This window comes from Tetrao urogallus (assembly GCF_951394365.1).
Source record: "Tetrao urogallus genome assembly, chromosome: 18".
Classification (NCBI taxonomy): Eukaryota; Metazoa; Chordata; class Aves; order Galliformes; family Phasianidae; genus Tetrao; species Tetrao urogallus.
In genome coordinates, this window is record NC_136831.1 from 10,431,631 (window position 1) to 10,457,730 (window position 26,100).

The 26,100-nt window shown below is 42.6% G+C and overlaps 1 protein-coding gene across 1 annotated transcript in view; it reads left to right on the top strand.

Moving 5' to 3' along the window:
- Positions 1-25,052, top strand: part of LOC306953399 (myosin heavy chain, skeletal muscle, adult-like) — a gene marked incomplete at both ends in the record, with an annotated part of 44,138 nt that extends 19,086 nt beyond the window's left edge. Inside the window, 19 exons of the mRNA XM_079544294.1 lie at positions 1,564-1,806; positions 3,365-3,541; positions 4,180-4,325; positions 4,409-4,499; positions 6,259-6,648; positions 6,733-6,859; positions 7,367-7,485; positions 8,179-8,375; positions 8,976-9,159; positions 10,040-10,205; positions 13,146-13,270; positions 15,704-16,012; positions 16,100-16,303; positions 16,381-16,506; positions 17,638-17,808; positions 19,397-19,501; positions 19,584-19,679; positions 20,087-20,221; positions 24,972-25,052. Of these exons, the coding sequence (XP_079400420.1) occupies positions 1,564-1,806; positions 3,365-3,541; positions 4,180-4,325; positions 4,409-4,499; positions 6,259-6,648; positions 6,733-6,859; positions 7,367-7,485; positions 8,179-8,375; positions 8,976-9,159; positions 10,040-10,205; positions 13,146-13,270; positions 15,704-16,012; positions 16,100-16,303; positions 16,381-16,506; positions 17,638-17,808; positions 19,397-19,501; positions 19,584-19,679; positions 20,087-20,221; positions 24,972-25,052 (3,192 nt within the window). The remainder of the gene's footprint in view (positions 1-1,563; positions 1,807-3,364; positions 3,542-4,179; positions 4,326-4,408; positions 4,500-6,258; positions 6,649-6,732; positions 6,860-7,366; positions 7,486-8,178; positions 8,376-8,975; positions 9,160-10,039; positions 10,206-13,145; positions 13,271-15,703; positions 16,013-16,099; positions 16,304-16,380; positions 16,507-17,637; positions 17,809-19,396; positions 19,502-19,583; positions 19,680-20,086; positions 20,222-24,971) is intronic.
- Positions 25,053-26,100: the final 1,048 nt, after the last annotated feature.

Sequence of the window (26,100 nt, forward strand, 5' to 3'; positions counted from 1 at the left end):
TGCAATGTGTCTCTGGCTGCATTCTCAGGATCTGTATGAAATACAGCTTGTTTCCTGAGTTGCTGACCATTCTAATATGGAGCCAGGGATGAGGCTACTTTTCTACCAGAGACACAAGTGATAGCATGGAACAAAGACTGATGTTTTTCAGCTGCAACAATACTAAGCAGAGACTGAATCTGCATAAGACAGGAATACTATCAGCTGTTACAAGGTAGTAAGATACTTTATGGCCAAGGACTGTCTGGTGCGAGTGGAACTGTCACTTGATTCCATCTGCTCTTGAAGTAGCTGGTCTTTGGACAGTTCTGTGTTATTTCAAGCCCTAAGATGGTCATTGTGCATGTCAAAGGATAGATTCCTTCCCTAAATCCTTCTTTAGCACTTCAACTTAACATCATTCAGTTTTCTGAGTTCATTTGCATCCTTTTTGGTACTTAGTGTCCTGTTCTCCAGTGCCAACCTATTCTATAAATATTTTAGGCTTCACCATAACCCCTTCACATAGAATGTAAGTGAAAAAAAGCAAAAAGCTCAGGTTTAGCTTCCAAGTTAGGATTCCATCAATGTACTCCATGGTTTCAGATTTCAGAGCATAAAAAAGGTCTTAAGATATGATTATTTCCCTTAGAGTGTTGTCTGCCTCTTTCCTGACTCAGTTTCTCAGTGTTTCATCACTGGAAGAGCTGTTTGTGTCTGCTTTTTAAGTCCTATTGCTGTGTGAATTTCAATCAACTCTAATTGAAACGATCCTCATAAGCCCTTTTCTCCATGTTTGTCCTCAGAAAACGCTCAGTAGCACACACAGTAGCTGTAATTTTGAGTGCCCCATGAGTTTCAGTATGAATTTGAGAGATAACATCCTTTGTTACTGCAGTGATGTCTTTCCTCCATGACTTTTCTGGGAAACAGCATATACCTTTTATGGTATTCTGCCTAGAATACATCACAGTAGCATTAATTTGAGTAACATTTAATCTGTCAATCGTGTTGCTCAAAATGTTATAGTAGAAATTGCAGGCTAAACTGTAGGTTAAGCAATGCTTTTTTGCCATAAGCCCAACCCCATTTTGGCTGAAAGAGGTTAAACAATGTGAGAGCCAGGTAATCTCAAGTGAATTATGGGACAGAAGGAGTTAGGGGAGAGACAGTCAGACCTGTGTCATTAGAGCTGGAGGAGCTTATTAAAGATAGAATAATCCAACATTATGAAAGATGACTTTCAAATGCCTTATGTTTTACAAATACTCATGTAGGTTCATGCTTCCATGACATCCAGTTTGCTGATCCAGATTGTTGCAGATCCAGTTTGTATTACTGATATCAAACCACCTGGCCAGCTTAAAGAAAGGGCTCTATTGTGGGATTATGGTTCACTTTCCTAAACCACGACCAAGCAGGGTTATCTCCAAATGACTGGATAATGTGCATTACTTCCTAACTGCATAGGAAATTTTACCATGACTTGTGCAGTTCATTTCCTGGAGGTGGCGCTTGAGCAGCGTGAGTTGCGTTTCATCATGTGTATGGTAAATGTAACACACCTTCAATGTGTTCTGACAGGAGAGTGAAAATCTAGCTGACGCTGAGGAGAGATGTGAAGGTCTCATCAAAAGTAAAATTCAGCTGGAAGCTAGAATTAAAGAACTTAATGAAAGAATGGAGGATGAAGAGGAGATGAATGCTGAATTGACAGCAAAGAAGAGGAAACTTGAGGATGAGTGCTCTGAGCTGAAGAAAGATATTGATGATCTTGAACTGACTCTGGCCAAAGTGGAAAAGGAGAAGCATGCGACAGAGAATAAGGTGATAGACAAATCAGGAAATTATTCTTCCCCAGACAGTTTTCCCAGACAGGTTTCAGTTTTGTGGGATGTTGCAGAGTTTCCTAAGTGCTCTCAATGGAAGGGATACGTGCCCTAGGCACAAAGAGATATTGCCACTTAATTGCCTGTAACAGAAGAAATTTTGCTAAAATTATAACTTCCCGTTAGGAAAAATATTTTTTTCATGGCATTTCAAAAAAAGTTAACAGCTTGTTGAGGTGTTTGATGGAGAATTTCCATACGCTGCTATTTTCAGGCATAAGGAACCAGCGTCTCTCCTGTGGATGGAGAACTAGTATGCTTGTGGGTGGCTCAATAGAGGATGGCTTTGTAGATCCTTTCTCCTCAATGAATGAGGAGAACTGATCTTCCAAATGCAGAATGTTTTCTTATAATCCTCTTGTGTTTAAGAAGCCCAGATCTCAGCTAGGATGGCTATCCTTTGCTTTCTTGACTTGACTACACGACGAGAATTCCTGAATTCGAAGGATCAGGTTGTCATTAGCTCATTTATCTCCCAGTAAAAGCACTGATCTCTTTATATACATCTCAACGATTAATGTGACAAATCAGAACTGAAATCTTAGAATTCAAAAGCCCACACCTGTGGTGACAGCATTCAGTCCTGCCATAGAAACAATACTAACAGAGATGTATTTACAGGTTAAGGTTTCCTTTACTGACGACACTGAAAACACTTCTGGATCCTAAGTTTGCAATTTTAGACATGTTGGACATTTCTATGCTAATGTTTAGAGGAAATCTAGATGGTGCTGGGTAGTAAGATAAGGACCACATAGCTAAAGCACCCAGCAGAGTGGACTTTCCTTATGGATACTGTCAGTCTTTCCCATCTGAATGAGACAAGTGGGAAGCAAACATCAGGCAGACTCATGCAGTGAGGCTGATATGTTTGAGATAAGGTTGTTGGTAGTACAGTGGTTCATGAAGAGCAGGGAATAATTTTCCAAAATAAAGCCACCAGAGCTGGTATGTCAACAGATGTGTCAAGGGCTCTAGACCTCAATTCATGATAATCTCTTAAAAGGCAGAAGATTCTTTGTGTATTGCCAAGTTACTTAAACTTTTATGGAAAATTTGACATACTGTGATTTGCTGTGATTTGTATTTGGTAGTATCTTCTAAACAACCTCAGTTGCTGAGAAATTACAGCTGTGTGCCTACCAAATATATCACACGCAGAAAATGCATTTTTTGAACAAGAGCAACTCAGAGGCCTTCAGTAAATCCAAGCAGAGTACAGCTTGCAGGTACAAGTGAATGTCTAGCACACGTTACACTATAAAAACTGGCTGGGAGTCAAGACCAACTAAAGCAAGCATTTTTTACCACTTCAGGACCACAGTGGTATGACAGGCACGATACTGGTTACTACTCTCATCATAAAAAATGTAGACCTTCTGTGGAAATCACTTGACTCAGTCCATGCAAGATTTTGCAGAAGTGCTTTCACTGTGTTCTCAATCTGTCTGCTCTTATTACACCCCCTCATAGTATGGATGCTTGATGCCTAATAGGTTAAGAATCTGACTGAAGAGATGGCAGCTCTGGATGAAAATATTTCTAAACTCACCAAAGAGAAAAAGGCCCTCCAGGAGGCACACCAGCAGACACTGGATGACCTACAGGCTGAGGAGGACAAAGTCAGTAAACTCACCAAAATCAAGACCAAACTGGAGCAGCAAGTAGATGATGTAAGACAAAAAAAAAAAAAAAAGAAGTTGTACGGGTGGATGCTCTGACAGATCAGGAAAGAAATCTGATGTTGGGAGAGTAAACAACATTTAGAACAGCCAAGCCAGCTCTAACAATTTTACCTAATAACTTACAGGCAGTTGATAGGGTGTTGTGGAATCCAGTATATTTTCCATCTTTTCTTGGCTGTTTAATCTGTGCTTATCAATAGATATTTCAGCATTGTAGACTTTTGTACTACATATTTTAACCAATTAGCTTTAGCAGCTATCTGAGGCAGTTTGAGGGATTGTTGCAGATCTGTGTACTTTATGGGTCTAATCCAGAAAGCTATGGACTCTGGGAAATTGTCAGTGTTTTGCAGTCTGTATGGTAGGAACTACAGTCACTGGAAATCTTTAATTTCTTTATTTTTGAATAGCTTGCATTTCATGTGTGCACGCCCAAGTTGTGATCAGCTTAACATCAAAAACCAAACCCTGATCATGTAGTAAGAGTGGGAGGAGATGAGAATATGTATAGGATCTGGTTGCTTCCCCTAGTTTTGATTTGCAACTCTATTTAAGATTTTTACATCAAGAATATTTACTATTGAAGCATATTTTATGTGTTTCAAAGTATGTTTTATGTGTTCTAGCTTGAAGGATCTCTGGAACAAGAGAGGAAACAGCGAATGGACCTTGAGAGAGCAAAGAGAAAACTGGACGGGGATCTGAAAATGTCTCAAGATTCCATCATGGATTTGGAAAATGATAAGCAACAGATGGATGAAAGGCTAAAAAAGTATTGCACTGACTTATCCTCTAAATTCCAAAATTAATATTGTGTCTTAACTATCTTGAATTCACATTCTTGTTCTTTAACAGAAAAGATTTTGAAATTAGCCACCTACAAAGTAAAATTGAGGATGAGCAGGCTCAAAGTTCTCAGCTGCAGAAGAAAATCAAGGAGCTTCAGGTAAAGTCTAAAGATATCTAAAGATGGTTTTAGAAGCTGAGTCCTGGTTTCTTGGGATTATCTGATATTTTCTTAGAATTTCATAGAGAAATATTATTCTGCACATAAAAAAACAATGAACATAGACTCGCAGTGCTGTTCCTGTCTGACAGCACTTTACAGAGGCTCTGATCTATAATCAGAGGTGAGTATGTAAGAATTTCTTAAGCAGAGCTTATGGCAGGCTTCAAAAATGGCTAACATACTGAGTTAAAATAGTAGTGAAGCCATGAAGAATTACCTTTGTAAATAAATTAAAGAAAGTTACATAATCAGCATAGAGATCACCATCTCAATGCAGAGCCAAGAAAAACAGTTCCTTTCAGTGATATCACCCCATGGTTACTTGTCCCAACATTCATTACACTGTGTTTGCTGATGGAGACGACCTGACCTTCTGCAAATTCCTAAACAGCTCACATCATTTTACATTTTTTAGAGGCTCATCCATTATGCCTTTAGAAAAGTGCAGTTCTATGCCTGTCATTACATTAAAAAAATCCATTCTGAGCTATAATATTTAGTGAAATTTCAGATTTTCACAGAATCACAGAATCAAACAGATTGGAAGGGACCTCTGCAGATCATCTAGTCCAGCCGCCCCTAAAGCAGGTTCCCTACAGCAGGTTGCACAGGAAAGCGTCCAGGCAAGCTTGAATATTTTCAGAGGAGACTCCACCACCTCTCTGGGCAGCTTATTCTAGTGCTCTGTAATCCCCACTGCAAAGAAGTTTTTCCTCATGTTCAAATGGAAATTCCTGTTTTCTAGTTTGTACCCACTGCCCTTTATTCTGTCACTGGACACCACTGAAAAGAACCTGGCACATCTGCTTGGCTCCTGCTCTTTAGATAGTTATAAGCACAGATAAGATCCTCTCCTCTAGGTTGAAGACCCCCAGCCTTTCCTCATAAGGGATATGATCCAGTCCCTGACCATCTTTGTAGATCTCCACTGGACTCTCTCCAGCAGTTCCCTGTCTTGGACTGAGGGACCCAGAACTGGACACAGTACTCCAGATGTGGCCTTACAGGGGCAGAGCAGAGGTGATAACCTCCTTCATGCTGCTAGCCACAGTCTTTGTAATGCACCCCAGGGTCCCATGGGCCTTCTTTGCCACGATGGCCAACCTCTTCTTCACCCAGATCCTTCTTTACAGACCTCCTTTCCAGCAGGCCAGCCCCTGACCTGTACTGATGCATGTGGTTATTCCTCCCCAGGTGCAAGACTCCACACTTGCTCTTGTTGATCAGGTTCCTCTGCACACAAATCTCAGTCTGTCCAGGCCTCGCTGAATGGCACACGGTCTTCTGCTGTGTCAGATCCACCTCCCAGCTTTGTCTCATCACCAAATTTGCTAAGGGTGCACTCCATCCCTTAACCCAGGTCACTGATGAAGATCAACAAGAGCAGATCCAGTACTGACTCTTGGGGGAACACTGCTAGTTAAAGACCTCCAATTAGACCATGAGCCACTAATCACAACTCTCTGAGCACTGCAAGTCGGCTGTTTCTCAGTCCAACTCACAGTCCACTCATCTATCCCACAGTTCCTAAGTTTACGTTCACTGTATTGAATGTCCTAGGACACAATTCAGTGAAATTTCTTGCAGTGCTTTACTCTCCTTGTTGATATAACAAAAGTGAGTATTTGTTCTTTATTCCTTAAAGCTTACTTTAGGTCTATTCAGACATTCTCATTTAAGCAATTAACTTTGCTAGGCTCGTACAGAAGAATTGGAGGAGGAAATTGAGGCTGAACGTGCAATCCGTGCAAAGACTGAAAAGCAGCGAGCTGACCTCTCCAGGGAGCTGGAGGAGATCAGTGAGCGCCTGGAGGAAGCAGGAGGGGCTACGGCAGCTCAGATCGATATGAACAAGAAGCGTGAGGCAGAATTTCAGAAGATGCGCCGCGACCTGGAAGAGGCCACGCTGCAGCACGAAGCCACGGCTGCCGCCCTGCGGAAGAAGCATGCGGACAGCACAGCGGAGCTTGGGGAGCAGATCGACAACCTGCAACGAGTCAAGCAGAAGCTGGAGAAGGAGAAGAGTGAGCTAAAGATGGAGATTGATGACTTGGCCAGCAACATGGAGTCTGTCTCCAAAGCTAAGGTTGGATTAAATATTTCTCGCCACTGCAGTTGTTTTTCTGAACAATTAAATGAGCTGATAGATATGCTCTCTATGTCTTAACAGAGCAATCTGGAAAAGATGTGCAGAGCTTTCGAAGACCAGTACAGTGAAGTCAGAACTAAAGATGAAGAGCATATGCGGCTAATTAATGATATGAACACCCAGAAAACACATCTACAGACTGAGAATGGTGTGTCCTTAGATTAAATATAATTGTGCACTGCCAAGTATTTAAGTATGCTGCCTATATATTTTCTAACACATTCATTACTGGGTGGTCTGAACAGAATTCAGACTGTAGAATTTCTTCCTGTGGGTAGTCAAGAAAACTCTGCCCAAAGGAACAAAGCAAGCCAAAAGAAGTGCTCTCAATCAAAATGAATGTGTGGGCCTGTGGTCAGTTCATTCCGTTTCTTTTGATGCTAGCATATGCTATCTCTGACAGCTTTTTCCTATCTGGTGAGAATGAAATTATAGAATCACAGAATCCACAGAGTTGGATGGAACCTTTAAAGGTCATCTAGTCCAACTCCCCAGCAGTGAACAGAGACATCCACAGTTCAATCAGGTTGTTCAGAGCCTGTCCCTGAGTTTTACTTTAAATCTTGTAATCTTTTTGTGTATGGCTAGCCTTTCTCATTTGTATGAATTTTCTATGTCTCATGTTTCTGTCTAAAAAAAAACATTTTCTTGTTAGGTGAACTAACTAGGCAACTGGAGGAGAAGGAGTCCTTGATTTCCCAGCTGACTAGAGGCAAACAGGCTATCACACAGCAGACAGAAGAGCTGAAGAGGCAACTAGAGGAAGAAAATAAGGTGATTTGTTTTAATTTGGTCCTTAAAATTGTAAAATAAATCAATGTGATAAAAGAATAAATGAGAGCTCCTCTGAGAAAAAGACATTAACAGTGAAACTTCAGAACTTTGCCTTGGAGTATAATGCAAGAAGAGACATTAGAAATTAAGTAAGACAATTTAAGCTCTTCTTACCATGCTTTCTGAAGTTCAAATACAGGAGAGAAGTGAATGTCTGTGTACATGCCTTACTGCTGTGGAAAACCCCTGATTCAAAGAATACAGCTGCAGCCAAAAAATAAGAAAAAGATCAGGAGTGAACTATCCAGGATTAGAAATGACAACATAGTGTCAAGTCTTCTCCATCTTCAGACAAACACTAAATTCTACCTGAAAAGCTTACAGGGAGACCTTTGGAGAGATTATTCCCACCTTTCCCACTGCAGCATTTACTGTATCTTGTCCTGAAGCACGTGGTGCTGCTGTGTTTGAGAGGCAGCGTCCCAAACAAACTGAACAAAATGGCCTGATCTTGATTAACATTATCAAGTCTGAAACACAGAGTCCCAAATACTGTTGACTTTTCTCCTTCAGCTACCCTAGCAAAATGGTCAGTGAGATGTGAAATTTTTCTCAAAATGCAATAAAAAGGTTCAGTCACAAATTGTCAATTTTTTGTCTGTTTTGACAGTTTGTATAATTCTGATTGTGCAGGCCAAGAACGCCCTGGCCCATGCCTTGCAGTCTGCCCGCCACGACTGTGACTTGCTCCGGGAACAATACGAGGAGGAGCAGGAAGCCAAGGGTGAGCTGCAGCGTGCCCTGTCCAAGGCCAACAGCGAAGTGGCCCAGTGGAGAACCAAATATGAGACGGACGCTATTCAGTGCATGGAGGAGCTGGAGGATGCCAAGTATGTGGAGGAATGGTCTTGAGCAAAAGATAATTATGTAAAAATATGAGAAGGAATTGGAGGACACCAGAATATGCTTATGGTGGGAATATGCACAGCATTGCGCTTTGTAATGTGTTGAGAGTGAAAAGGTGAGGGAGAAAAAAAGAGTTAAAGGAGGAAGAGTAGATGTTTGGAAGAATCTCTGTAGAATGCAGAATTCCAGTGTATTAGTTATGGAGTTTAACATAATTGTTGAAAAATCATATTCTTCACACTGCCAATACAGAAATTGTTTCTGCTTCCTCCCCATCTTGGTGTAGTTTACCCCTTAGATGCTCTTTTTTTCTGCACTGATTCCATCACACATATCACCTTTCTCCTAGATTTCTGGGGAATCCTCTTCCCATGTTACTTGCGTGTTCATATCTCTTTCTTTGTGTTCTCCCAGCCTATGCACCACTCCAGCATTCTTTGTGATCCGAGGCTCCTACTCAATGCTTTGTCCATAATATCACAGCTTTCTATGCTGGCTCTCTACTGTGCCAAACTCCCTTCCTGTCCATTTCCTCAGAATGACAGAATTTTCCTTTTCTTAGCACTGCTTGTCTCATCCTGCAGAAAGAAGCTTGCTCAGCGCCTGCAGGATTCAGAAGAGCAGACTGAGGCAGTCAATTCAAAGTGTGCTTCCCTGGAGAAGACAAAGCAGAGGCTGCAGGGAGAAGTGGATGATCTCATGATTGCTGTGGAGAGGTCGAATGCAGCCTGTGCAGCATTTGATAAAAAGCAGAAGAATTTTGACAAGGTTCATTCAGAAAGGCTACTAGATATGAACATCATAAAAATTTGATAGGCCAGACCAAATTCTGAAAGTATGAGAGTTCTGCACTCAACCTAAGATAAATTACATTTTATCTAAAGCAAAACTGTGGTAAGAAGCACGTAACACAACAAATAGTAATGAAAATGTCACAGTGTGAGTAACCCCAGGTAACCACATCAAAAAATAAAATAGCTTCTGATAGTTTTAAAAAGCACAGTTTTCACGAGGGGGATTGGGAAGCTCTGTATCGAGTGGAAGACCAAGCAGAACGAGAAAGTTTTCAAATGCATACCAACGAGCCCTGACTTCCAGAAACTAAAGGGGGCTATAAGAAGGAAGGATACAGACTCTTAAGCAGGGTTTGTTGTGACAGGACAAGGGGAAGTGGTTTCAAACTGAAATGCGGAATTTAGGTTGCTTGTAAGAAAAAATATATACAATAAGGGTAGTGAAGCATTAGAACTGATTGCCCAAAGAGATGACGGATGCCCCTCCCTGGAGACATTCAAGATCAGGCTGGACCAGGCTCTCACCACTTGATCAAGCTGTAGATGTCCATGTTTTCTGTCCATTGAACTAAATAACCTTTAGAGATCTCTTCCAAGGCAAATGATTCTGTGATAATAATTTTATGACTTTTAGCTGATGCTTGTCTGTCAGCTTTGAGGGAAATTCAAGTAGTTATCATTGAAACAGCCACAGTACGTGTATCAGTTAATAGATTGCCACAGGCAAAGATTACTGCAAAGCAAAAGATTGCAAGACAAACCACGTCTCTTAGGTTCTTATATTATAAATGTGCAGGGACAGGCGTACTGCAAAATGGACCACTCCTGTGCACTGATAGTTCTTGTCACTCTAGGTCATGGCTGAATGGAAGCAGAAGTACCAGGAGTGTCAAGCTGAGCTGGAAGCTGCCCAGAAGGAGTCTCGCACCCTTAGCACTGAGATCTTCCGTATGAAGAATGCCTATGAAGAAGTGCTTGACCAGGTTGAGACTGTCAGACGGGAGAACAAGAACCTTCAGCGTAAGTTCAGATCTCTGTCAGCTGGGATCCACAATTAAATGTTTCTGTCAGTAAACAGGGGAACCTCAATTTCAGGCCGTTAGGTTGCTGTATTCCTTTGTCCCACCACTGTGATAATGTGGTCAAAAAAGGAAGGATGAGTTGCTGCATTCTCCAGTAACACCACTTTGTGCTGTACCAGACAAGGAAAGACCTTGCTGTAATGCTAAATCAAAACATCCCTTTGAAAAGAGAAGTCAAGAAAGGGAGTGAAATAAGTATTAGAACCATTAGAGAAATTCATAGATTCAGAAAGCAATAAGGGAGCAAATGCGTTCCCTTGGGAGAAATTTGACATAGTCTTACAAAACACAAAGGAGGAAACTAGGAATTGGGCTTGATGACCCTTATGGGTCCCTTCGGTTGGAAATATCTAAGTCATTTTGTCAGGACGGTATCTCTGATAAAAGCAGATTTTATTTGCAATTGCAATGGCAGGCATCCTGCAAGCAGGAGCGCCTGTGGACACAACATGACAGCCTTGTTATCTGGTGTCAGTCAGCAGCCATCCTGTTGTTTCCAAGAAGTCTCGGTGCTCTCCTTGCCGTATTGATACGGTGATTTTCTTTAAAGTCATCATCGTTAAACAAAGAGCACTGGGGGATGATGCCAGGCCTTCCAATGTCTCTTCAGGTGCTTCCTCGGGCAGGCCATGGCTTGTTCTCTGGTTTGATCTCGTGCAGGATATTCTTGCAGTGTGTATAACAAAATATACGTCTATACACCTATATACAGAGTGTGCGTTCCTGGGAAGGTTCGTCTATAAGATAAGTGATGTAAACTTATCAGAGATCTTCCCCAAGTTAAGTAGAAGGACTCCCAGAAAGAACTATGATAGCGGAGACCATGAAATAAAAATAATATTATCCAATTCTAATGCAGAAACAACATTTGATTCCCACACTTCCAACTCAGGATATTATATTGTTTTCTGATTCTACGAAAATGAGAACACGTGATGTACATCTCAGGTAGCCCACTCAAATAGTTGAGGGTTCAGCAGCTTGAATGTCTGGAAGTTATGGAGGCTACTGTTCTGGGTTCCTAGTTGCAGGGAATTTCTGCTACTTCTAGCATCCTTGCTCTTTTTCAGATATATCAAAGACAAGGGAATTAGTGTTTTCAGGAACCTGTTCTGTCAGAAAATTCAGTCTGGTTTCAGGGCAAATGCTCTGAAGGCTAGAACATTCCCACTGAATGTCAACAGTAATTTCTGATGAAATTCACTTGGAATTATCTGTTGTTTAGCCATTAGCAAGAGAAACAAAAGAAGGAGCATGTACCTGTGACAATGATTAAGAAAACTATAGTAAAGCATCTTAATTCATTCAGCTTTAAAAAAATATATATCTTGAGTTCACATTGTACCTTCACAATGTCCAGCCAATTTTGACCTAGTCCAGATCATTAAATTCCTTGCTTTTAAGCCAGTCACTTACTGTAGAGCACTGTATGCAGATTCCTAGAATATCTATTTTCACCAAAGCTGTTTTAATCAATTTATATGCAAACCAGAAACACTGGGTTTCTCATTACAAGTTCATAGAACTGAAACTCTGCTGAGAAGGGCAATGCAATACAGTGGATTCAAATTGGTCTGTCAGACAAGGTCTGGAGCCCCCAGTCCAAAAAAGACAGGGAGCTGTTGGAGAGGGTCCAGAGGAGGGCCACTAGGATGATCAGGGGACTGGAGCATCCCCCCTATAAAGACAGGCTGAGGGAGCTGGGCTTGTTCAGCCTAGAGAAGAGAAGGCTGTGGGATGACCTCATTGCAGCATTTCAGTACCTAAAGGGAGCCTACAGAGGGGAGGGAAATCAACTCTTTGAAAGGGGAGATAACAGCAGAACAAGGGGAATGGCTTTAAGTTGAGGGACAGGAGATTGAGGCTGGATATCAGGGGGAAGTTCTTTACAGAGAGAGTGGTGAGGAGCTGGAACAGCTGCCCAGAGAGGCTGTGGATGCCCCGTCCATCCCTGGAGGTGTTCAAGGCCAGCTTGGATGGGGGGGGGCCTGGGCAGCCTGGTCTGGTATTGAATGTGGAGATTGGTGGCCCTGCATGTGGCAGGGGGGTTGGAGATTCATGATCCTTGAGGTCACTTCCAACCCTGGCCATTCTGTGATTCTGTGATTAACTCAGAGGTGCGTCTATGTTTCTGGTACACTGAAGCTTTGCCTCTTCCCAAGCTTTTATTTCTTATGGTTTTCCCACAAAACTCAGGCTGTGTAACTTTCTTTTCTGTTCAGATGATCACAAGGTCACCTATGAGCACATGCCTACAGCTCATGACAATATTCTACTTCTTGATGGTTTCTAGTGCTATCACTGTACTTCCCCTGCTCCACACCATTATAATCCCATTCGTGGATAGGCACCAAATTAACTGAATCTGCAGAAACAATGATGAAAACAGATACTCGTTTTTTTCAGACCACTTCAATCACTGCCATTAGAAAAAAACTTGGAGGGTTGTTTTCTATTTCCTGATTGGAGCATTGAGCAGCTGTGGCACAACAGACTGGCATTTAGTAAGTGAATTAACTGTGTAAAGCAAACGGAATTTAGTTCTTTTATGTGGAGCTGAATGTTCCCTGGGGAGTATTTTAGAATAAAATCAAACTGGACTGTCTCTGGAGACTTAATTTCCGAATCCAGAAGTAACTGATTGCTCTCTGAGCTCTCTCCACTTGGTTCTCCTCATTTTTAAAATTGCACACTGAATTGGAAATAGCAGCTAATCAGAAATAAAGACTGCACATGATACAAGACCTGTTATTTCTTCTCACTGTCACTTCCTAGTATATTATTATCTCTTCCATCAATCCCACTGCCAAAAAGCAATTGCAGGTGCCAATGACAACATTATTTAAGATGAACTCAGTGTGCATTTTCTGTGTTTCAGAGGAAATTTCTGATCTTACTGAACAGCTTGCTGAAACTGGAAAAGCTAATCATGGACTGGAGAAAGCAAAGAAGCAAACTGAGCAAGAAAAATACGACCTTCAAGCAGCGTTAGAAGAAGCGGAGGCAAGTGTCTCAGTAAGAGGGCTTGTTTTCAGAGAGATCATGGATGGAGAAAATATGGAGATTGTACACCCATTTTTATCCTGATAATGCCACGAAGGTGCAGTATGAGATCACAAACAGAACAACTAACAGGGCCTGTCCCTCTCCTGCACCAATGTGGCACAGCTTGTTGTGCTGTCATGAGCAAAAAACTCAGTCTAAAACTGAGCTCATTTTGCACTACTAGTTTGGTCTGCTCTTCTGAAAAGCTACAGAAAGGTCGTTTGTGTTTTGAGAATCTGACTATTTAGTCAAATTGCTCTAGGTTATTCAGAGCCTTGTTTAACTGTTCCCTGCAATTTCCAAGGAAGGAGATTTCATAGTAGGACAACCTTTGCCCTTGCTGCGTAGAATCATAAGATCATTAGGGTTGGAGAAGATCTCTAAGATCATGTAGTCCATCTGCTCCCCTACCACCAGCATTGCCCACTCAACCATGCCCCTAGGTACTATAACGACCTTTTCCTAAAACACCTGTAGGGCTGTGACTTAACCACTACCGTAGGTATCCTGTGACAATGCTGGACCACTCTTTCTGACATAAAATTCTTCCTGGTATTTGTTGCAAGAGGGCATCAAGCTCCTTTGCAGGTGTGGCGAAAGAGGTGCGGACTCCTTCGCTGGTGAAGAACAAAGGACTTTTATTGTAGGTGCTTAGAGTCCTCAATATCCTGCAACTCAACAGGGTACATGTAAGGCCTGGGCGCCTCGTGGGTGGGTGTTTACGTCGGGCTCAAGTTATTGTTGAGCTTTATCACTCATTAGTAATACAACGGTCATCTTTATGCCACATCTCCTCCTTTTCTGATAATAAAATAAGAAGAAAAAATATCAGAAACAATTCTAGAGTTAGCAAACTCAAATTAACACACTGGACAAACAATGGGCTCTTTAGAATACCAACAGTAGTTCATGTTGACCAATTCCCAATGATTCCAGTCCTTATGATTTCTTGGTGAGACCGCTTGACAAACAAGGTGTGACTTGATGATGAGCGTTCAAACCGCTGCTGGCAGTGCAGTGATCACGTTACAGCCGGCGCTGAGACGGCTGGCTCACCCTGCATGCAGGCACCCATCTCGGACCTGTTAAGACACAAGCACAGCCTTGGCCCCACGTTATCAACCCCCTGTTTGCTGATTAGAATTCAGACTTTTTTACCATAACCTATGTAAGCTCTTTCCTTGACATGAGTTAAAGCATTTTGACCAAAATGCCTGTAAATTGGGGGGCCCTCAGTTGTCCACCCACTTAGAAAATTAAGAACATAACATGCTTCAGCTATTCTTTCCCAAGGGGTCATAACCACACTCCCCCTTTTTTGTTTATTAGCAAACTATTACCACACTATAAAATAATAGCACCAATTATATTAATAACATAGTCATCATAACTCAATCAAAGCCTCAATTGATTACACACTAAACATAAGAGTTTCATAGAAGGTCACGATTTGTTGAGTCGATATATGCACACTCACTCAGGCGTTTATTTTAGACAATTCCGTAAGTGGGAAATGGAAACTTTCTAAGATAATGTATTGCTACTTATTGACCCCTGCGAGATGGCAAACCACCGAAAGGAGAGGGAAGAAACACTGACAGTGGATGTGATAGGCAGTGCCAGCAGGGCGTCCCCTACTTCAAAGTGTGCTTTTCTCACCCATTGCAGACTCTCTCCTGCTTTTGTTCTTCTCAGGGTCTGCAGGGTTTTTTCCACTTGTGCTCCACATCTACAGGCCAGTGCATGATATGGAGCCCAGGTGGAACACCTGCTTGCAAAACAGAACAAACCACTAAATTAGATTTCTCTACAAAACGAAATACAGAAAGTTTTTTACAGCTATAATCTTATGCTGGGTCCTTTCAGGTCCTGAATAATTCTTGATGTAGCACAGAGTAAGAGGCACCCTTATCAGAAAACAAAACTCTTTACCCTGCTTCCCCAACTGCTTTCAGTCCAGTGGAAGTGAAACTTTCCCTGAACCCAGGCTCTCCCTTACCTCAAGTGCAGTGTCCATAAACAGAATTCAGCATGAAGATGCAAGTGAAGGCAAACTTCTACTGAGCATAATGCTTGGCTTTCCTGTCAATTTAGTGTTTTCACATTTTGTTATCTCCGCAGTGTGAACATAACTCTCAGTGTCCAGACTTTGTGGTATTGGAGGCATTTTTCTAAGCTGTCTTGTTATCAAATTACTGATTACTATGCAGAAAAGGTATAACTCCTGTATATAAAAAGAGCAGTCTGCTTTTTAAGAGCTAGGCCTTTTCTAAAGTTGTACAATAAGACAAGCACATCTGTGTTACTAACTGTGAAGTGACAAAATTCTGCATGGGCATTTCTCAGCAATGAACATTTCAGAGACAAATAATATTATTTCAACACTACCAGGGCTCTTTAGAACACGAAGAAGGAAAAATCTTGCGTGTTCAGCTGGAGCTGAACCAAGTGAAGTCAGATGTTGACAGAAGGAGTGCAGAGAAAGATGAGGAAATTCAACAGCTGAAGAAGAATCATCAGCGGGTATTAGAGTCTATGCAAACCACGCTGGATGCTGAGATTAGAAGCAGAAATGATGCTTTGAGGCTGAAAAAGAAGATGGAGGGAGATCTGAATGACATGGAGATACAGCTGAGCCGTGCCAACTGTCAGGTAGCAGAGACACAAAAGCATCTCAAAGGCGTGCAAGGGCAACTCAAGGTAGGGACCGCAAGGGCATCTGTCCAACAAGGTCTTTGACACTATTTCTACTTTCCTCTGAGTCTTATCATGCTTTCAACTTCAAAGGATTCCCAGCTCCATCTAGATGATGCTTTGAGAGAGAATGATGACCTGAAGGAGCAGCTTGCTGTGGTAGAGCGCAGGAATAATCTGATGATGACAGAACTTGAGCAGATGCGAGCTGCCCTCGAGCAGACAGAGCGAGCCCGCAAAGTTTCCGAGCAGGAGCTGACAGATGCCAGTGAGCGAGTGCAGATTCTCCATTCTCAGGTATTTGTTTTATAATATGCATGTTGGACTGGTATGAAATGGGATGGGAACGACCTGTCCTTGGACTGTCCCAACAGAACACAAGCCTCCTAAACACCAAGAAGAAACTAGAAGTGGACATTACTCATCTACAGAATGAAGTTGAAGATAGCATTCAGGAAGCCAGAAATGCAGAGGAAAAGGCAAAGAAAGCAATCACAGATGTAAGTACTTTTGCTTGTCTCACTCTATTTTATACTACTGCATTGACATTTACACCTTAGAGAGACAGCAGTGAGGTGAGAGAGAATTGATTCTTCAGCTTAGGAACAGAAAATATCAGTGACACACAAGCCCTCCCACCTGCACCTTTTGCACAGCCTCTGCTCTACTGCTTGCTGTGGAAGAACCTTTCAGTCAAGTTAATCTACTCATGTCCTGCAGCAGTCTATACTGAAAAAGCATCCTGTCTCCTCTTTCTGATACTCACATTCACTTTTGCAATGGATGTAATAGACAGCAAAAGCCAGATGGTGGCAAAATTGAAACAGGAAGAGAGTATTTTGGACTAAGTCCTATCTAAATATTGCAGAAAAACAGGATTTGAGACTAAAATCATACATGCTTCTCTATGTAAGAAATATAAAAAAAATAAAAAGGCATAATAGAAATGTTTAATTTAAACAAGGAAATTGTTCATGGCATCAAAAGAACCAAGTCTTAGAACTATCTAGAAAAGGTATATGAAAATAAAACAGAAAATGCTTATTCTTTTGCATCACATTGTGGCACACCTGAAGCAATGTGTGTAGCTGTGGTTCCTTCACAGTAAGAGTGCTCTAGGTTCTCCTTTGGCCTCCGTATCCTTTTCGTGAAACAGTGGTGACAGCTATCCACCCCATAGTCTGAAGAGCCCAACAGACACAAACTCTTCATTGATGTTCAGGAGAACCTCAGAGTCATTCCACTGGTAAAAGCTGCTTAGGAGTCTGGATGTCAGGCAGACTTAGGTACCAAACAGTGATGTATTCACAGTCAGCAGAGCACTTGCTGGTGATACTTCAAGATGCCACTAACTTCCACTTTCATTTAAAAACTTTGACTCCTTTGTCATTTGGCTGCCTTATTTTTATTCTTGTTATCAAACCCTGCCCAATTCCCAAGTCAGAGTAGCTTTTGAAATACAGATATCAAGAAATTGTGATTCTTTATATGACAGACCCTTAACACAATCATAGGCAGCTGACTGAGAATGTGGAGAGTCATTTGTCACTGGGAGCATTTCTCCCAAAGAAGGCACAGAACCGCCAGTGATATGGAGATGTATTCATAACATAACTCTGCATTACAACCAGGCAGCCATGATGGCAGAAGAGCTGAAGAAGGAGCAGGACACCAGTGCTCACTTGGAGAGAATGAAGAGGAATCTGGAACAAATGGTGAAGGATCTGCAGCACCGTCTGGATGAAGCTGAGCAGCTGGCATTGAAGGGTGGAAAGAAGCAACTCCAGAAACTAGAGGCTAGGGTATGGTGGAGATGGGGGTAGACTAAGGTCAATGTCTTTAGCTGGACCTTGGCTGCTAGAATATCTTGGAAAGGCAGGGATCTCCATCAGATTTGATGAGGGTTACACTTAGTGAAGTGTCGCACTGCAAGTAAGGACCTTGAGAACGACCTCATAAAACCTGAATGAAATGGTAAAAATGGTGGCAGACAAACACCAGTATAGGCATACATCTAGAGAAAAACAATTTAAAACATGTTCATGTGGGGATGAACTTGGAACTGGCACTACAGCTCAGCAAGGAGAGGTCTCAGTACATGATGGGCCTTAGAAACTGTGTTCTCAGTGTACAGAGAAAACAGAATGCTAAATTAAAAAAAAAAATAAAAAGAGAGATGGGCTTTATTAGGAAATGCACTGAGACCACAGGTGGAGAGTATCACTTGCCACTGTGTGTACATTGTGCAGTTCTGGTGTCTGCATCTCAAGAAGGACCTACAGCTTAGAGAAGGACACATACTTAGAGAAGTATCCAGGGGTGAGAAATTTTGATAAGAAACACACAAGGCTAAGACTCTTCAGTTTGGAGAGGAGATGGCTGAGAAGAATGTGATCAAAGTTTACAGAATCATGAAAACAGTAAAGAAGATGAATTTGGGATGGTTAGGAATCAAAATACAGTCTATGATTAGACAAATATTATAAGTAAGGAAATGTAATGTAGACCATGTGACCCTTACTCAGAAGTCAGTTTAAAACAAATAAAATACTTTACAGACTGGGCAGTGAAATTCTGGAACCTGTTGCCATAGGATGCTGCAGAGGCAGCTGATGGAAGGTTCAAAGAGGAATTAGAAATCAGCAGGTTTATAAACTCAGGGGAACAGGTACAGATGTGCCACCTGAAACCTGTAATCTAATGTCTGGAAGCTGGGCAGGTGTGAGGGGGTAGACAGCAGCCAGTTTTCCCTGCTGTCCCCAAATAGCAGCTACTCTAGACACTCAGAGACAGAGCACTGGGCTAGATGGAACATTTGCCTGACCCACTGAATCAGTCTAAAACTATTTATCTTCCAAGATACAGCACAGCTGATGGGGAGTTGGGTGTTCTTGTTTGTGAAATGAAATACACACAGAAAAGGAAAATAATTGGCATCTAGATTTGACTTACATACACTGCAGAACAGGAATAGAGCTGTGGGAGCCCTCATCAAATGGGTAGTTGCAGGCAATTTACAAGGTAATTTTGAAAATTACAAATGAAACATTTCTATTTCCCTAAACTATGCGAACGAAACCCTCCCTCCCCTGTTTCAGTTTCTTCTTCCCTGACAGATTTAAGCCTAATTTTGGTTAAGGCAGCCCCAGGTATACAAAGCTAAGTTCCCTGTAAAAATAACTGTGGACTCACACACTATATCACTGCTCATGTAGTGTGGTAAGCAGATGTTAGCTACTCTAAGCCCAGTAAGCAGCTGCAGGAAGCTACTCTGCACTGCCACTTTCTCTGCAGGCTTTAGTCCACAGAACCCTGGGTCCTGCAGCAAGATCAGCAGCCACTCCTGTCTTTATTGACACTTCCTGTCTTTATTGTGGTATTGTGTTTCAGATTCATGAGTTAGAAAATGAACTTGACATTGAGCAGAAGCGAGGAACAGAGTCACTGAAAGGTGCTCGCAAATATGAACGAAGGCTGAAGGAGCTCACTTACCAGGTATTACAAATCCTCCGTGTTCTTCTTTATCTTTCTTGTATTCTACGTGCATCACCTTGGTATTAATTTTCACTTCCCACAGTCTGAAGAGGATAAGAAAAATATTCTCCGGCTCCAGAGCCTGGTGGACAAGCTGCAGTTAAAAGTGAAAGCATACAAGAAACAGGCTGAGGAAGCTGTGAGTACAGGACTCTTTAAGTCCTTTTGGCCCTGGGTGAAGGTTTCCAAAAAGTCTAGGCTACCACATTTGTTAAAATAATTGAATACTCAGTTTGATAGAGCAGTGGTGGTCATTGCCTTTGAACAGTGCTTATTTTTAAAGAGTTCTGAAACACAACAGAGTGGACACAGTTGTAGTTATCCTGGCATTTTCACACTTTTGGAGCCACACCAGGCAGTTTTCCCAGTGCTCAAGTTGTTTGTGGTACTAGATGAAATGTACTGTGTGCTGGTAATGCATGGATGGAGCTGTGAGGTTAATTGCAGTAGGTGCCATTGGAATGGAATGGAATGGGTGCATAGTGTTAATGGGAACAGGGCAGTGCTAGGTTGTGTGCATGCCACTGATGGAACTGTGACTTCCAGGAGGAACAGGCAAGCACTAATCTCTCCCGATGCCGCAAGACCCAGCACGAGCTGGAAGAGGCTGAAGAACGAGCCGATATTGCTGAATGTCAGGTTAACAAACTGCGAGCCAAGAGTCGTGACATTGGAAGACAGGTGAGTTGGAGTGCTGCAGAGAAGGACCCTTCCTGTGCATCGGGGGCTGCAAAGATCTCTGCTCAAACACCTGGCAGCCACAGCTGTATTCCAACTCTTGTATTGGAGTGTCATCATGAAGGAAGGCCAGAGTTGGCATTTATTCAGAACCAGTGCTTTTTGAAAATCCTGTTAGTGCCTCCCAAGATACATACCAACTATAATCTACTGTAAGAATCCAGGGCTCTCATCAGAACTGGGAGATAATACTTTTTTGCCAGTAATATGGCATAACATGTGCAACATCCACAGACCTGAAACAATCCCACAAGTAATTCTTTTACACCAGTAACTTGTACATTATCTTCCTTCTTTTTTTTTCACATGTAGAAATCAGAAGAATGAGGTCCCTGAGAAGCACTGCAGCAAGCTCTGTGACACTGTACACTTCTATTCATGTAACAGATATTCATTACTTGCTTCAAATCTCTTGTTGTGCATGTGACTTGGCTCTGATTGCTTCATTCTCAGCCAACCCTAAGTAGAAGCTGTCAGAAATAAAAATAAACCTGCATGATGGTAAGGACTATCACTTTGTAAGGAGGTTGACAGTGTTTGTGAATGGATGGAGTAGACAGGCAACAGTTATGAAGTACGGGTCACATCCCATGCAGGGAAAGGATACCTGAGGTAATGGGACACATCCACTGTTTCAACTTTGATACTTTAAAGAAATTAATAGTTGAACAGGAAAAAAATAAAGCAAAAATCTCTCTGTAAGGTTGTAGCAATGCAACTAGCACTCTCTTGTTTGCCTTAGCAAGTCACCCAAACAGTCCTGTGGGAAAGCATCTGCTTCATGCAGTGCCTGTACATGGCTATCTGCTGCACATATGTGGAGTACAGACTCCTGTGGGGTACAGGCTTGTGCACTGTGGAAGAGGAAAAGGAGAGTGGCTGCACACAGAATGGGGATGCAGAAGGGTGGAACTGCCACGTGCATGAAGCATGCTCACGGCTGTGAGCAGCCCAGGGCAGAAGCAGGGGCAGGCGGGCATGCAGTAGGACTTTACTTCTCCTTCCTTTGCAGGACTACTTAGTTGTCACTGCTCCTCCATCCTCATTTCACTCCCAGAGATGATGGGCTGCATCCTTCAGATTTTTCTGTATAAAATGCCTCCATGTTCAGTGAGAGCTTTGATTTTGTGGTATTCAGCAGGGTGGTTCATCTGAGTGCCACTCAGTGTCCTTGATCAGTGTTGTCTTTCATTTTTGTTGTCACAAGTGCCACCACCACACCCAACGAGGTTCCTATCTCTCCTCATTTGAATTCAGTAATTACTAGCCTGCTGTTCTCCTTTGTGTCCCTTCCTTCTATGCCATTCCTTTTTCCTTTAGCTAGTTCATCCATGGCAATTGTTCTTGTACCATTGTGTTTAGTTTGGGCCTCTGCCATCCTCCTGTGTTTTGTACCCTGTCATCACTGTTGGCTGTCACCCATCTGCCTCCTGACTACTCGTGGGCCCGATTGCACACTGGCCTGTTGTGCCAGTTTCAGCTCTAGGGTGTTTTGTCTCTTAATGCCCCATCAGATGATGATCTGTGATTACTGTCTGTCAAGCTGATCAAAACTATCTCACTGTTCCTCTGCTCCATGGCTACCTGCAGTCAATGGCTCTGGCTTGGATGCTCTTCAGCACAGTGTTCTCTGTTGTTAGGGATGTATGTGGACAGTCTCATCACAAATACAGCAGTCTATGACTTGAATCATTATTGAGTCCAGCCCCCTCTACAACGGCAGTCCTGCCCATGCTCGCACACGACATGATGCGGTTCCATTGTACAGCTAGATGTGGACATCAGGGCCACATCCACCCCAGCCAACAAATTGCTGTGGCAAGCACAGTGCTGGCAGACAAATCATTAGCAGATTAGCAGAGTTTGCTCTTTTCTTAAGAACAAACCTGTTCTCATACTCTCATTTGTATATAAAGGAAGAAAAACGCAAAGAGGAGAAATAGCATCTGCACTGGAATTTTGTTCTGCAGAAGTGCTTTTAAATGCTATTTTCTCTTTATCGTGATGAGAGCTACAGGCATGTTTGTAAAGCTGAAAATGTCTTTCCAATCCCAGAAGCTTCTAAACGTGCAGTGTTGCCATGAGATCTGTAAAGCCCCCTGTGTTCTTTGCTTGTCCCAGTATAGCAGGGAGGGAGAGGTGACAGGATGAGCAGACGTGCATTACCATGAGACAGCACCAGCTTTTTCTTGGTGTGCTGGCCAGCAGTAAGAAGGATCATTTTATGTGATCAGCTGTGTCTCTGTGTGGCTGTACTTCAGTAATCAGCCTCTTTGGCGTTTTGATCCTACATTAGCATCAGTAATCAAAGAGTTTCATTCCCTGACTTTCTTTTGTGAGCAAATTTTATTTATTTATTTCAAAGCAAGAAGCCTACTATTATTCTTTGGACAATAGTAGTGTTGTTTTGCCCTGTGGAGAAGGACTTGGGGGTCTTGATAGATGAAAAACTTAACATGAGCCAGCAGTGTGCCCTTGTGGCTTGGAAGGCAAATGGTATCCTGGGCTCCATCAGAAGAGAGGTGGCCAGCAGGGACAGGGAGGTGTCCCCCTCTACTCTGCTCTTGTGAGACTCCATCTGGAATATTGTGTCCGGGTCTGGAGCCCCCAGTCCAAAAAAGACAGGGAGCTGTTGGAGAGGGTCCAGAGGAGAGCCACGAAGATGATCAGGGGACTGGAGCATCCCCCCTATAAAGACAGGCTGAGGGAGCTGGGCTTGTTCAGCCTAGAGAAGAGAAGGCTGTGGGGTGGGCTAACTGCAGCCTTTCAATACCTAAAGGGAGCCTACAGAGGGGAGGGGAAATCAACTCTTTGAAATGGTTGATATGTGTAGGATGAGGGGAAATGGTTTTAAGTTGAGGGAGGGGAGATTGAGGCTGGATGTCAGGGGAAAATTCTTTACAGAGAGAGTGGTGAGGTGCTGGAACAGCTGCCCAGAGAGGCTGTGGATGCCCCTGGAGTTGTTCAAGACCAGGTTGGATGGGGCCCTGGGCAGCCTGGTCTAGTATTGAATGTGGAGGTTGGTGGCCCTGCATGTGGCAGGGGGGTTGGAGATTCATGATCCTTGAGGTCCCTTCCAACCTTAGCCATTCTGTGATTCTGTGATTCTTTCAGTTAAACCACAGGTAGTGATGGTTCACAGGTAGTGTGAGACATACTTAGCAAGTAAGGAGAGACTCTTTATTTTAGAATAGTAACAGAAAAACTTAGTAAGGGAGCTGGAGTTTTGTCATATCCCAAGGTATACTAGAGGTAAACTACTACTACTATTGCTACTTCGCCTATATGTGAAGTCAGAAGGAGGATTAAAAACATAACGTGAGCACACGAAACTTACTCCTCCTAGGCATGGTGCCTGCTCCTCCTCTGAGGTCCTGGGGGAACTGATGGCAGTGGTGTTCATTCCAATGGCCTCCAGGATTCTTTCAAGCCTGCAAGGACTTCTGTGATAAAAAAGAGTAAATTGTGAGAGTTACAGCCTATTTGCTTACATCTGTGACAGACATCAGACCTTATGCAGCTCTAAAAAATGGGGATTTTCCGGGCGTGAAACAGTACTACCATGTGCCACCATTTCTCCTTACATGTATTATCAGACAAAGCAGAAGGAGGCCTTTTCACCTCATAAGTTTGGTCTAACTGACTTCATATGATTGCTCTAGTTCTATGAAATAATCCTGTTATATATTTTCTACCTGGGATAGAACAGCTCCTGTATCAGTGCAGGCTGACTATTGACTGACTAGAGTGCAGCTCTGCAGAAAAGACTTTGGGATCCTCATGGAAAACCAGCTGGCTATGTGTTAGCAGTGCACTCCTGCAGTGATAAAGCTAACCAGTCAGATTGCACTGAAGTAGTAAGTACTCAATAAGCATGCAGGTGGCGGAGGGATATGATTATTCCCCCAAACTTGACACTGATGAGGCTGCATCTGCAGCACTGTGTTCAGTTTTGTGTCCTCCCATTATGAGAGATGTCGACATACTGGAAGGAATCCAGCGAAAGCACTTAGTATTATCAGTCAGCTGGAACAGATGCCTCATCAGGAGATGAAAAGGGAATTAAATTTCTTTGGCCTGGACAAGAGGAGGCTTAGAGACTATCTGACTCAAAACTAATACTGCTGCAAAAGAGAATGCAAATTAGATACATCCAAGCTTTTCCTGCAAGTGCACACTGAAAGGCCAAGTGGTAATGGTCTCATGTTGTAAATCAAAGTTGTTTTTTGACAAAAGGAACACATTATTTACCATAAGAGTGATGCTCTCTTGATCATGATGAATCTCTGAGTGATGCTCAGAGATTATGGAATCTCTGTCCCGAGGAATTTCAAGGATTTGCATGGGCAAGGCACTGAGTTTTGAAATTAGCTCTGCTTGGAGAAGGAAACTGGGTTGAAGACCTCCCATATCTCTTCTAAAATATGTTTCTTACTGATTCACTGAACTTGCTAACCCAGCAGTAGCTTTCTGCTGTTTGAAGACTGATCGATTCAGTGAAAAGACAGGGAAATACAGGACAGTCAAAACAATGCAGGTAGCAGGAAGGGTCATGACTGAGAAAGAATAGCAGAGATGGGCTCTCAGACACCATCTGAGTGAGCCATGAAATCACCCCCTGCAGCCTGTAAGTGTCCAAGGCGATGACTCTGGGTAAAAGAGTTGCCCTTTTTTCCTTCTGGTATTCTTACAGTATAGATTTGTAACGTCAATCTTTGAAGATATTCCAAAGCCATCTGGACATCATCCTGGACATCTGGTCAAACAGATCTAGGCAGCCCTGCTTTTGGAGTAGATGACCTCCAGAAGTCCCTTCCAGTCTGAACCATTCTGCAATTCAGTGAAGATGATGTTATGTCTTGATTTTAACATCTGGCCAACTCTGGCCACCAAGGTTCACTCACATGCACAGGAGAATTCTTCCTTTTCCATGTTAGCATCTCTGACCCTTACTTATCACCTACAATCTTGAAGAATTTTTAAAATCTAAGATTAAAACTTGTAATTAAAAATATAATCTCACTACACATTTTAATGTTGCATGCAGGTATCCTGGATGTGGTCTATGTATCTAGTTTGACAGTGTGCCACAAAGCAGAAATTTACCCACTAGCCAGAGAAGCTCATTTGATTTTCAGAAACTCTGCTTTCTTCTCTTCCACACGCAAGACACTTTCTGAGAAAATTTCCTAGTATTTCTTTCTTTCACCTATTTCCAAAGTCCCCAGACTTGCTAGGTATGGGAAATGAAGGCCATGGTTATTAGAATCATAGAATGTTATGAGTTGGAAGGGATGGTAAAGACCGCTTTCCTCTGGACCAGGTTGCCCAAAGCCCCATCTAGCCTGGCCTTGAACATCTGCAGGAATGGGGCATCCACAGAATCTCTGGGCAGTCTATGCCTCATTACACTCTTGGTGAACTATTTCTTCATTATATGTATTCCATATCTCCCCTCTTTTAGTTTAAGGTCGTTTCTTGTCCTGTCGTTATAATCCCTGAGTGCTTTTAGTTTGAAGCCATTTCTCTTCTCCCATCACAACACTCCCTTATATAGAGCCCTTCTCCATCTTTCTTGTAGGCTGCCTTTAAATGCTGGAAGGCCACTATAAGATTTCCCCCAAGCCTTCTCTTCTCCAGGCTGAACAACCCCAGCTCACTCAGACTATCTCTATAGGAGAGGTGCTCTATCCCTCTGAGCATTCTTGTGGCCTCCACTGGACCCACACCAACAGGTCCCTGTCCTTTCTACACTGAGAAACCCCACAGCTGACAGCAGGATTGCAGGTGGGATCTCACAAGAGTGGAGTGGATGAGGAGAA